Source organism: Lethenteron reissneri, chromosome 53 (assembly GCF_015708825.2).
Source record: "Lethenteron reissneri isolate LAM-NWPU_2019-01 chromosome 53, ASM1570882v1, whole genome shotgun sequence".
Taxonomy (NCBI): domain Eukaryota; kingdom Metazoa; phylum Chordata; class Hyperoartia; order Petromyzontiformes; family Petromyzontidae; genus Lethenteron; species Lethenteron reissneri.
The window spans coordinates 9,783,423-9,797,157 of record NC_083831.1 but is presented as its reverse complement, the minus strand read 5'-3'; the positions used below and the strand labels follow the sequence as shown (position 1 = coordinate 9,797,157).

Below are 13,735 nucleotides of genomic sequence, written 5' to 3'. Positions count from 1 at the left end.
ATATTTTTATTTTACCAGGTAAGGCCCACCGAGCTGTATAGCTCTTTTTCAGAAGCGACCTGGCTATCACGAATGATAGCTCAACGAAGTGGCTTATCACGTCGACATTTATAGTAGCCAAATACTCTGAAATGCACGTTGATTACAAATGTGGAGGGAAAAACCTGGAGGACCCGGAGATAAACACACGCGACCACGGGGAGAGGAACATGCAAACTACAAATAATAGCAGGCGTCAGGGTCGAATCCACGACCTCCTGTATACCAGGCGAGGTAGTTAACATCTCGTCAACACGCTGTGGCAACTGTGCAGCAGCTGACGAGGTGTGGCAGCATCAACGCCTTAGGCCACGATGACATCTTGATGTTGATCTTGATCTTTGTGGAGTGGTGGAACAGCAGTCATCGAACCCATCGCGTGCGTATGTTGAACTTCTTTCGCACCGTACGTAGCCTCCCGTGCAAATCGGAGGTGCGGGGGAAGGACAAACTAAACACAAAGAGCAGTTCTCAAGAAATCGTGGGTACAATCACCAATCCGTATTGACTAGTGTGAAGTATGGTTCAACAACTCTCAGGACCAATACAGCATGGAGAAACCTTTTTGTATATAGCTGTATGCCACTCGAGATGTTTTATTCTATCCCTGCTGTAAATGCTGAAACCCTTGAAAGGATTAGACAGATGTGTACCAGTATCGTCAAGGCTCTTGTGCGATTGTAAGAAGTTTGCTTTGTGCTGTGAGGCCAATGTGCTAGGAATAGCCTGGCTCCTGTAAAGTGAACACGGATACAAAACGCAACTCACCATTCGTCAATAACACTGCCTCTGAGAGTGAATACACGTATAGGTGATGATTTAGGCAATGGTCCTTCTCGACAGCAGACACCTTTGAAGCGAAATGTGGACATAGGCGCATGAAAGGCCATTGGTTCTGCAAATGGGCAATTGTTTGAAATGTCATACCTATTATAACACATTCCTGCGGAGGGAGCTGGTAGGAACGTTGGGTTGCTCGGTCAATGGCCAGGGTCAACGGCGGCGTGGTGTATCCCGCAAAAATGCCCGACTGAGGGCGGGCACAATCCGGCGTGAGTAGGTTAAACGTTGAGTTTTATAAGGGCACCACGGGGTGACCAGCTCCTCCCCACCCAGCCCCACCCAGCCCCTGCACACCCTCCCCTTCTCCACCCAGCCCCACCCCTCCCCATTTTTGTATGCACGATGGACGGACACAATAATTCCCTGTGGGCTGGTGTAACCAGCAGGTTCCTACCAGTATGTTCTACTGTTTAGGGTGGCATTGATAAAAGTGTCGAGCTTTAGCAACACGTGCTTGTGCACCACTGTCACCGCAGTACAGAATAACTCTTTTATTTTTATCCGCAAGTTTAAAAGGTGACTGCCGCTGTTAGTACATCTAAACATGACCTACACTCAATAAATACGCGTATACTGCGTGCACGTGTCCTGACACAGCTACATTTAATCTGATATCTCCAAGGAGAAAATTGTCACGCGGTGGGTTACCGCCTGATTAGATGGAGATGGACTTCCACCGAAATTCTTGGATGATGTTCCACCAGATCCACTTGCAATGAAAGTATGGATGACAGTAATCACCATCATTGTCTCTCACGGTTACGGGATGCAACACTTTTAGTAATAAATACATCGTAATACATACATGTTTGTACATCGAGATTTTTTTCTCTCAAAACATTTTCAAACACAAAATCTGTGTCCAAATAAAACTTTATTTGAGCGGAGAACTTAAAAATTGACAGATTTGCAAGAGCTTTCAGAAATGATTACCATAAGAATAGTTTTTTTTATTAAAACTGTTTTCAACGATCCCGACCGAGCCTTTAGAGCAAAAAAAAAGTCAACATTTGAGAGGGGAAAAAAATAAATAAAAGCAATGGTTTTCATTAACATTTGGGGGACCGTGTACAATTTACAAATGCACTCGCTATACTCGGGAGCAATTACAAAAAAAGACCCTTTCCAAATGCCTTAACAAAAGCCAAGTATCAAAATTAAAAATACCAACAAAGTAATCACGCGCAAAAAATAACGTTTTTTTTTTACGTTTAACATTTTTCGCAAAAAAATGTGAGCTTAGCGAGTCTCCCGTGCTACAATTACACTTACATTTTAATAACCGGGGGGAAAAATATATATGTATATATTATACTACAAGTGTCTTAAAGTTGTTGCCATACTTACAAAGCTAACAGCTCACAAACTGGAGCTGAAGAGTCCTCATTGAGGAAACGTGAAGTCGAAAATAACTTTATAACAAGAACAGCAACGATACAGAAACGGTAAATTCAAAAGTAAAAACCACCGACGGTTTAAGCAGCTGCCGCGGCAGGCCGCACATTCAACAACCGGTCAATAATCTCACCGTCGCAGCCCACCAGGTTCACTTCCCTGCCCTTGCCTCTTTACCGTGGGCTGTTTTGTAGACAATGCTACAACAATTTGAAAAAAGGGGGTCATCCCCTAACCCAGTGAACCCGACACCAATGTCTTTCCTTCGCCCCCGCCCCCCCCACTTCAGGCGCAAGCAACCAAGACAGACGTCCGCACGTAGAAAGGGATTCGGTGTGGTTGCATGCAACCGAGGTTCGTGCAACAGATCTCAAGGAGGTGTGGACGTCTCCGATGCCGGTCGCGAGAGCAGTTGCGCAGCCGGGTTTTTGCTTGACAACGGAGACACATTCCACTTTCAAGCATCCACCTTGCTCAGCTATTTGTAGCAACGTAATCTTTTTTTGACAAGTGAACATTTGTGAAGTTACTCTTTTAATTATTTATTGGTCGTGACGATTCTGTGCGTGCGTGGGGGAGGCGAGGGGCAGGGGAGCTGATCAGAAAAGAGGGGCGGGGGGGGGATGTATTTTCTAAAGGGCGTGGCTGGTGCGCAAAACTCATTGCCAAGACGTGGACAAAGCAGTTGCAGGAGACTTAACTTGCAAGATTTTGAGGGGGATTCAGCCGTAAAACTCAAGGCTCGGTTTCCGGTGTGAGCTGAGTGTGCCTTTTGGAAAAGGTGGGGGGTGACCCCCGCATACGTGAGCCAATTTAGATAGGATCTTTATAGTCAAAGCACTACTATAGCTGTAGTGAAACACAGTGCACCCCCCGCCCCCATCACCTTCGTGAATATGCCAATAGAATCCGATACGAACTCGCTCGATCGGATGAGGGTGAGGAATGAGTCACGTGTAAACCAACCCCACAATTGCACAGTAAGGAAATATCCGTGCTCAAGGTAATTTCTGAAAAAGCGATTCCAAAATACTGTTGAGCGCTCGGTCTTCATTTGTTGAAGAATTGTTTAATGGCAATGATGAATGAGCCGCCAAGTGCACTGACCTTGTTGGGTGCATGCAAGGGGATGATGGGATGTGGTATCATCATCCCCAACGGCTCACCGTTCTCACATGTTAAGCAGTAAATTCGGTCGCAAAAGACCGATGGTTCAACATAACCGCCCGGCAATTTGTGCAATATTTTCAGAAACGCATCGCTCTCTGGATGCTCAATACCCTGTGAGTCTCAATAATAAGCCACTTATGTGTTCTGTGTCAGAATTCAAATGTTTGTTTGTCTAAATTGGCCAAAACTCAAATTGCACGTTAAAGAAAATAACTGTTCATGACACCAAATGGGATGAATAGATAATTAACGCAAATTGGTATTTCGCTTTTTAAAGGAATTTGCTGGAGCTGTTTGTCAAGAGCATTGGATGAGGCTTCAATGTTGAACGAGATGATAACAGCTTGGAAAATGGACTGCCGCGTGAAGTGTACAGGGATATAATTTTGGGTGGAATCGCTTTGACAATATTTCTTAAAATCTAAAACCGTGTAATTATTTAAACAAAAATTGGTTGTTTAAATTCAGATGGAAGTCATCCCCAATTAATAAACGTTTGCAATGATTACCTTCAACAATTTAAAATCCTTAGACCATCTAAAAGGTGGAACATTATGCCCTAGAAGCAAATTCCCTCGACGCGCACTGCCATTTTCCAATGCTCTCTCTCTCTGTGAATTTAAGCCTCAAGTGATGTTTTTGTGATCGAGGCTCGATTTGTGGAAAGGATTACGGGCCCCCTCGTGATCACCGAGTCTTGTGATCGCAAGACTCGGCGAGAACAACTGTTTAAGGGCGCTTTATACATTTAAATGATTATTATTATTGCTTCAACTCTGCTGAGCGGTGGGGGCCACTTCCGGCCTGGCCGCTGGTTTCTGTGCTGATCACGAAAGTTTCCATGAAGCGTGCCGCGCTTCCCTACGTGTGCGCAATCCCTCGCCCAAGTCCGCCACACGCGACTTTCGTTCGGCATGAAAAGGGAAGGAAACCGCTTTTTTCCTGGGGTGTCCGACGAAAGCCGAACGGTTCCGGGGAACTTCAGCGTACAAAGTGTGGGCTGCTATATAATCTCATAATATACCTCCGTAAAGTGTACTTCACGTTGCTAACGTTAGGTTTAAAAACGTCCGGCGGCAGATTGACAATGAATTCCTATGCGTGTATTTAGAACATCTTTTGTGCCGTACGTAGCCAACAACGCCCATCGAAGGTACAGGATAGCAGTTTGATGGCACTAGTTTGTGCCTGGGGGGGGGGGGGGGGGGGCGGGATTGATCCTTAGACGGGTCGTTCCCCTCTCACCGAGGTGTTAAGCTACCTCTTGTTTTGTGGCTGGAGGGACCACAACGGGAACACAACACCCATACCACGTGGGGGGCTCGTAGCGTCACACAGGTATTGGGGGCTGTCACAGCGGTTACTACACGGGCTCTTGTGAGCTCATGAATTAACACAAGGGCTGCATCTCTGGCAGAAGGAATGCCAAGCCATGTGCTATTCGGGCTTGTGATGGATTCTAAACATCATTATTTGAATGACGACAGTGTGGCTTAAAATTAATGATATACTGACTGAAGAATCAACAGCAAACTTGACCTGTTTAGCCAATGACACTTCAGTTTATGCCACCTTCGCTAAATCAGTGTTACGGTGAAGATTTCTCCATCGGCTTAATTTTGTGCACAAGTGACTGATGTATTGTGCGACCAGAAGCATACAGCCGGAACTATTTGCAAGCGATGTGCTCAGCGTATTCGCAGCGACGTATTTCATCACGCGACACGTTTGTCGACTACGATTGGTCGTTAAAATCCCGAATGCGTAGTTTAATTTCCGTGTTGTGCAACTACTCGCTTAGATACGGGCAAAAGCAGTTGCAGGCAATGATTTGAGTTGCACGACTGGTCACTCGGGTGTGGGACCCACCTTTGAATCGAATTGAGTTGCGTTTTAACTTGTGTCCGATTATGAATTGCACACGTCATATGTTGTCTATTTGAATTATTGTAAGTTACTGCAGTCTGACAGTACAAAAAACCCATCAACTGTGGGTCTCACATATCCAAGCTCAGCAAGCTACGGTTTCTGACATCGATGAATGCCAGTGCTCAGCAATTCAGAATTGGCTTTGTGTTCGCTTAAAAAGGTCGGGCAGCGGAGATCTGTGCGGGGAAAATTGGCACGGGGCACCCGGCAAGAGAGATGTGGAACAAACGCCATAACCCACCGCAACACAACCACACACACACCGGCCACAAACTCAAAATAATGGCAGCCTGTTTCGTGTAAACGAATTCTCCAGCAATATACAGCCGTAAATAGGTGAAAGGAAACAAACTACTATACACGAATTTAATATTCAATTTAAATAGAATGTGTAGCTTAATCACTCATAAATCGACCACTGTACAGGGTGAGAAGGTTACCGTTGCATTGCACACAGCAAAGGAAATCTTGGGGTCAAATTCTTGGGACAGATGCAGAAGGGGGTTAGAGGGAACGCTAGGGACATACACTACTGTGGTTGTTTCTCTGTTCCAGGTTATTATATTAGTTTTAAATTACCATAATGGTTCCTGCCCGTATGAGAGATATTTGGGTCATCTGGGACACAGAATCAATGGCGGAGCCAGGATTTTCAGGTAAGGGGGGGGGGGGCAACCCCTCCAGCAATTAAAAATTATAGGAGTTGTGAGGAAGTACTTTTCCCGTGCTTTTTATTCGACGCGTGTGCGACTATGGCACAGCTATCGATCGAGGGTCGAATTCGAACCGTGTGTGATCGGCATCGCGCTCGCTGAAGGTGTTTGCCTTCAGGGAAGTCGTGGACTGTATACGCAACTGCGCACAATTATGCGAGTCACTTATAACCGCTTTGCCGTTACTTATTGTCAATTATGGACGCAGACTATTGTCCTATCGTCTCATAAATTCCCTGGCACGTAATAATATGCTACACAGCGGCAGTGGGGGTCGCAAAAATGCCGATTTATTACTAAAAAACCTCAATGATCCGATCAAAATTTGGATTTCGATCGGATCATTGGGGGGGCATGTGCCACCCCCCCCCCACTGGCTCCGCCAGTGCACAGAACGAATAAAGGTGTTTTGTTGTAATGTCTACTTCGTCGGCCCTACGCCAGTCGACGTTTTGGATATATTACGATGCTTGTGCCTTCAAAAAGAACGACCAAAAAATATATATTTTGATCGATTTGTGGTCAAAGTCATTTGTGGACAGTCATCTGTCGTCAAAGTCATCTGCAAAACTCCACAGCAACAAAAGTCGCTCGAAAAGTCACGTAAAGTTTCCCAACGGTACACCTGAGTTGTTTATAACTTGCAGAAAGAGGGCACGTTTTATTTAATGCAAGACCGCTCGCTCATTCTTCGAGAAATATCAAATCACTGCCGAGTCCTCACGGGCATCCAAGCAAACAAAACTTAAATTTCTCCAAATCACTCCAGACAAATCCTACATGACAAAGAAGTACACATTTCATTCAGGGTTCTTGTAGCACCATGCGTATAGGAAATACATTTTAAAACCGTACAAACCCAGTGTTGGCTGACAAGAGGCTGTGCCCATTTAGCTCACACGAGGAGTGGTGTCTGGGTTACAATTGAAGTGTGGGTCTCTGTTCAAAGCTGGTGTGGTGCCCATTTAAACTACTGGCAAAGTGGGATGTCTATGGGAGTCGGGCTTGGCAGGTGCTTGTGTTCAAACCTGGCTCTACAAAACGGCTGCTTCTAAATCACGTGGTCAATGCGGCGGTGACCACTATGCACACACAGCACTAACCCCCTAAGATCCTCATCAACAACACAGCTCACTTTCACTCAAAACAACCACCACCAACACCAGAATCAACGTGCTAATATCCAACCCGAAAACCAGAGAAATTAATAACTTTGGTAACGTCAGAGTACAAGTGTTTTGTTTCTGCACCACGGTTGTCAAAATACTATCAATTGAATCTGTCAGAAGTATATACAGTAGGTGGTGGGGGGGGAAGGGGGTGGGGGGAATTCCATCAATATAACATCCCGATTGTACGTTTGGCGCCAAGGCACGAAGCGAAGGAATGTCCTTACGGCAAAACTCGCTGCAGAAGACGGCACACGGCCGCCCCTCTTGCGAAAATTTGGTCGAAAGGACGCCCGGAGAGAACGGGGCACTGATTACAACCACTTCTGGCGTCTCTTCCAGAAAGCGATCTCACCACGGCCACTGAAAACTGCAGGGCACTCGTGTTTCCGGAGCGTGCAAGTCGTTTGCCATTCTTTTGCTCCCATTACAATACGTGTCGCTGCGACGTTTCTTTTTGCTTATTAAATCGCTCGTTTTTTGTTGTTGTTGTAACCCAATCGTTTTTGTCGTGCGGTCATTAGCGACTGGGCCGCCAAAACGGGGTTGAATTACAGGTGCCCGGATTTGAACCCAGGAATCTCAGCGCTGCTGGCTCAGGCCCCCTGACGTTGCCATTATGAACGCGCCGAACCGTATATCCAGGTACCCCCGCGATTGGTCGACACTTATTTTGTTTTGTCAGAAAGCAGGACGGGCGAGTTTGACGGGTGATCCCCGACTTGGGAGAAAGAAGGATCGCAAGGATTTCGCCGGGTACACCAAATTCACACAACACGAGCCGACTACAAAACCTGGGCTCTGTCGGTCACGTACGGGGGTGGGGGGGTTAAGGCAGTAGCAGTATGGAGATTCACACGTGACACCAAGCACCACGTTTCATCACAAGTCATGACCTTCTGGGAATGGGTTGGCCTTGCCCCCTCCTAGGTCACCGATAATTAGAGATGACGACCACCTGGCAAACAGCAGCGGCTTTTGGCTGGCCATTGCATCCTTTCAGATGCGCTTCTGCAGCTGTCTGGAACGCTCTTCCTTCTGATATTAGGAAGCCACTGGAGCTATGCACTTTTAAATCTACATTGAAAACTCATTTCTTTCTAACTACTTTTTTAAATTTAGTTTGTTGTCCTTCCCCCGCACCTCCGATTATCATAGTTGGCTATGTGCAGTGCGAAAGAAGTTCAACAAACACACACACGCATACATGTTGTGTGGTCAGCACCGACACTGGAATGCACAATGCCGTTTCCACCACAACATTAGTTCACTCATTCCACTGTTAATAGGTGCTCGCTAATGACACTGTCAGTATAAACCAGATATATGTAGGGCAGCTTTAAGTTCCTGACAAAACCGTTAAGGGCATGGCATGGCTGTAATTACGGGATAACCTGTCAGGGCACTACACAGTGTATTAAAAAAACAACCAGGAGATGGAATAGAGAGACGAATGTGGCTATTGCTGTACCCCTAACACACACCCACTGCTCACTGAAACACAGCTGCTGTCCCCTAACACACACCCACTGCTGGCTTACACACTGCTTCTGTGCCCTAACACACTGCAGGCTGACAAACAACTTCTGTGCCCTAACACACCCACAGCTTACTAACACACACCCACAACTCACTGACACACACCCACGGCTGGCTGACACACAGCTGCACAACTCAGCCAGTTTCCAAGGATTGGAGGATTTGATTCCCTATCACAGCTGGCTGGTGAGGTCTGCAGGGAATTTACAAAGCCTCAAAGTGGCTCTTGAATGCCCTGTGGTTCTAATCTGGGGCCAAGACCATTTGCTGTTGTTGTCATGATCCACATTCTCCAACATAAAAGTGTACCCGCTTTTTGTTCATTCGCAATCAAAGAACCTGCAGTGGCTGAATAATCCTGATACGGAAGTCACGGTTTGGAACGAGACGGTTTAGACAATTTGTTTGATAATGCCAATGTAATGGAGATGTCAGCTTGGGATGGGGGTGGGAGAAAGTGAGATATTAGATTCTGAATCAAGGCAGATTTTGTTGCGTCTGGAAAACGGGTTGAATCACTCGCAGATCCATGCAAACCGAACGAAAGCTTTTGCCTAAAATGCCACAATTCAGATGCACCATGTCGTGCGGTGGTCACAACTTGCCCTGTGACCTTTCAACAAACGCATGCACAGAGCAGACAAACAGGCGATGGTAAATCCTGTAGTTCATTGACAGCAACTCCCTGCAACTTAACAGACCGCCAGGCGAGTGTAAGATCACCAAGTGGAAAACAACGCCAAACTTCAACAGCGATGGTTAAAATGTGCTCCTCCAGCATCACCTGAATTGACAAGCCCAGGATTTCATCGTGGTGGGCACAATGGGGCAAGACGGTTCCATTTAGAAGAGGGCAATAACCATTGTAAGGTAAAAGTCCTTGCTTCACGCGTGTTGTTCACAAAACGTGTTTTTCTTCCGTTCGAGAAAACTTTTCGCGCAACGCAGAATGCGCACCGTTGTAACGTGGTTTCCAGCGGTCAACAATAACCTACTTTCTTGAGCTGCGCGGCTTACCGGTAACGATAAAAGTACGCGGAGTGATACAGTAATGCGGCTGCGTTACCCTCAGTTCTTTGTCCCGCCATCTCGCTGTATGTGTGTAGTACATCGTATCACACCAAACATTACCCTTACATTCTTTATGGGCAAATTGTTTTCGCTTTAACGCAGCATTTTCCAGGAGTGCATCTACTACCGCGTATTTACTGTACTGTTATTTGCGGGAGTACCAGTTGGTGTTTTAACATTTCAAAAGATCAAGGTGCAACCCTGCAATTGCTTCCTCAATGCCACTGTTGTTCAGAAGGGCCTCCACTAAAGGGAGCTTGAGAATCCATTTATAGAAGTTATGTTTGGTCTACTCTCCCACGCTGGTCAGGCGTCTTGGAAGAGGTTGTAAGTACCCCATCACACGACCTTCCGATGACTAACTGTGGTATACCCAATTATACTGCAAGGTGGGCAGAAGCCGGGAGGGGGGGGAGAGGTGGGGGGGCAGGTAAGATTTACACAACTTGCGCAATTGTTTTTACTGTCACACCTGGAGATCGAACTGGTGACCACTGCGTTTAAAGTCCCGCGAGCCAGCCATTCATTATACCATGGCAGCATTTCTCATCTCACTTAAAAGTTCATATTTTCCATAAAATTGTCAGTGAAGGGCATATGTGAGTGGGTATCTTGACTCCAAGACTTCAGTACAATGGTGTGTGGGTGCAGTTATACATGTTAGGACAGTTATACATGTTATGACATTGGCAGATTACATTGCAGATGTATCTGTACCAACAGAGCCGTCACTTGGCACCGGCTGTATGTATGTATGTTAAACGTCTTTCGCGCTGTACGTAGCCGACCGCGCTAATCGGAGGTGCGGGAAACGGACGGTGCCGTTAATCGCGCGCGCACACTGCTAGAGTGAAACCGTCCCTCGGGTCACGTGTTAAAAACAAAAGACAAATCGCCCAACGTTTAAATAAAACAGGAGGCCGCTCTCGCGCACATTTATATAAAAGGGGAGTCCGGGGAGGGGGCGAAGAAAACAGAAAGCTCACTCGACACCTTCGCGCTCTCGTCGGAGAGAAAAAGAAAAAAAACTACGCCGAGCACAATAAACTAAACGCGTTAAACGCACGGCCTCGCGACGCCATCCTCTCGTCCCGTCGCGGTCACCTGGAAGCGTAGATTTTGTGTCCAGTGTGAATTTACTGGGGCCGGGTTCGCCGTGCGATCTGGGTAAATGGACGGACACGGGGACGGGCGGGGTGATCGGGCGCGTCAGTCGCACATGTCGTCCCCGATCTCGTGCGGGTTCAGGATGCCCGGCACCGACATCTGCACCTTCCTCTTCTCCTCGTTCGCTTGCCGCAGCGACGACTCGCGTTCCTCCAGGTACAGGTCGCTCGTGTCCTCCCCTGCAAACTCCTGGGAGAGGGAGGGCGATGGCGGCGGTGAGAAGACACGGTGTGTCATTCACGATTCAGATTCGTCATCGTCGACCGTGAGCAAGAGTGCACCTCCGATTAGCATAGTCGGTTACATACGGTGCAAAATACATTTTAAGTGCCCCTCGTCTCAAAGCTCTCTCAGCATGGCTCCCCCGTGCTCAGATGAAATTGAGAATGGTTATGAATAGGACAATTCCTTTTGTAGCCAATACCATAATAATGGACCAAAATTCCTGCAAGCTGATACCGACGACGTATACAAATTAACGCCGCAGTTATTTACTTGGGCGCTTTCACCGCGACCGCGTGAGCAGCACCGATTGTGTTTTGTCCAGTGTCATTTTTTGCCCGACGCTGTGCTACCTTGATCTGCACCAGGAAGTCGCGCAGATGCTCTTTGAAGGCCGGGATGTCGTGGTTCAGGCTGAACAGCCCCGTCACAAACAGCTTCACCTGTGCACTGCACAAACACACAGACAACAAAGCTAAAGGTACCCTTGAATACAGCAAAATGCTGCAAGCGATACAATATTAAGGATAGTAGAGTACATGAGGGGATGGTTTGGCTAATACCAGCAGACTGACATGTCCACCAAGTGGCTCCGTGTAGACAGAGTGACTTGTAGATGAGTGGCACGTAGACCGAGTGGCATGCACACTGACCCAGTAAACATGCGATTTTGGGCCAACATTGGCCCAACAATGACCCAACGTCCTGCGTTCGCTGCGGCGTGGCAATGTATAATTTGGACGCTGAGCACAATTCTAAGCATGTCCAGATGCCAAATATCAGGACAGATGCCATATTATAAGATGAACTCCCAACATTTGGCTTTTAAATATATTAAAAGACAGTGCGCCGACTAGCGGCCAGAAGTGGTAATTGCGGGTGTGAGAATAGTATGGGCAGAAAGACAGATACACGGGAGCGACCACACAGGGGAATATCTTGGCCAAGGGTCAGATGGGATCCATCTGGGAGTTCCCAGAACCAGCTTGAGAGTTCGAGAAAGGGGTTGTGGCCAGGGCGGAGCCACAGCCACGCTGGGAGGATATGAGGGAGCAAGGAACGGGTTCTGGGCTGTTGTGGGGGTCGTTGTCCTGGTCGTTGTCGTCTTTGTAATGGCTTCGTCGTCGTCGCCAGCTTTCGAGTCAAGTTGGCGTCGTCGTAGCTAGACTCTCAGCGTTATATTCCATGCCACCGAGTCGTAATCGTGTGAGGAACTAAAGGAGAAGCCTCTACAGTTTACGTCTCAAGAGTCGTTACATTACAATTATATGGGCAGTCCTCGACTTATGAACATAATTCGTTCCTGAGACCCGTTCTTAAGTCATTTTAACACACACACAGACACTCGTGCATGTGCGCACGCACACTCACTCCCAGCGCGAGGCGAGGTTGACTCATTACATCAAGCGGAAGATCACCCCGCTGAACAATATAGTTTACAAGTGCGAGTTTGCATTTTAAGTCAAGTTATATATATATAAAAAAAAAAATTGAAGCAGGTTAAGTGCGGGTGTTCGTAAGTTGGGTTTATTTTATCTATATTATTTTATTATTTACTTATATTATTTATTTTTACCTACGTGACTTTACCGAAAAAACCTATGAGTATGAATCCTTGCAGTCACGAAAGCTTCAAATCTAGAACGTAAGTTGGATGTTCGTAAGTTGGGTTTTCAAAGTGCATCTTATAGTCGAGGACACAAAATTTCACGCGTGCGTGTGGCGAGGAGGAGAGAGGCTGCCTTACTCTTGCAGGTGTGGGAAGGCCGACTTGAGCAGGTTGGCGATGTACTCCTGCACGAAGGGCACGTTATTGGAGGCGGGCATCGCGGGGTTGAGTGGCACCGTGACGCGGCCTTCCTCCGCCAGGTTGAACATGTACGCCAGGATCGTGGCGTGCATCGTCAGGCCTGCGCCGCAGGGACAACCGTGGCACAGGTGACAACCACGGTGGGTGGTTGGGACAATGGTTGGATTGTTGTACGGGTTGGTCGGATGGTTTGAGTCGGTATGGTGGGTGCAGGAGGTGAGTATGGTGGTGAGATACCGATGGGCGAGTAGGCTTTGGGTGTGGGTATAGTGGGTGGGTGGTTATGGTTGTTCAGAGGGTGGCTGGGTATAGTGGGTATGATCCATAGGCGGCGGGTGGTTGGGTTTGGGTGGGTGGACGGGCGGGCGGAAGGGTACCTGCGGTGTGCGAGGTGTCCGTGACCACCGAGAAGATGTGCTGCAGGATGTCACAGAAGTACGTCTGGTAGAAGCTCTGTGCGGCCGCCCCTTCCTGACTCACATTCTGCAGCAGTGCCAACAGGATGGAAAGACCTGCAAGTGCAGACATAGCCACAGGTACCCTACTAAGCATAGACATCGGTGGGTGGTGGTATCGGCATGCAGGAATTGGGGGAGGTGGGGCAGACAACTGGGTGGGGGGCAAGGCAATTCAGACTGGCAGTCAAACAGACGTACAGGCAGTGATAC

The 13,735-nt window shown here is 47.5% G+C and overlaps 1 protein-coding gene across 1 annotated transcript in view; it reads right to left on the bottom strand.

Moving 5' to 3' along the window:
* Window positions 1–1,737: 1,737 nt before the first annotated feature.
* LOC133356379 (exportin-1-like) overlaps window positions 1,738–13,735 on the bottom strand; it is a 65,767-nt gene continuing 53,769 nt past the window's right edge. The window contains exons 22-25 of the mRNA XM_061573858.1: window positions 13,445–13,579; window positions 13,005–13,167; window positions 11,611–11,707; window positions 1,738–11,224 (exon numbers count right to left, since the gene is read on the bottom strand). Coding sequence (XP_061429842.1) covers window positions 11,078–11,224; window positions 11,611–11,707; window positions 13,005–13,167; window positions 13,445–13,579 — 542 coding nt within the window. The 3' untranslated portion in view covers window positions 1,738–11,077. The remainder of the gene's footprint in view (window positions 11,225–11,610; window positions 11,708–13,004; window positions 13,168–13,444; window positions 13,580–13,735) is intronic.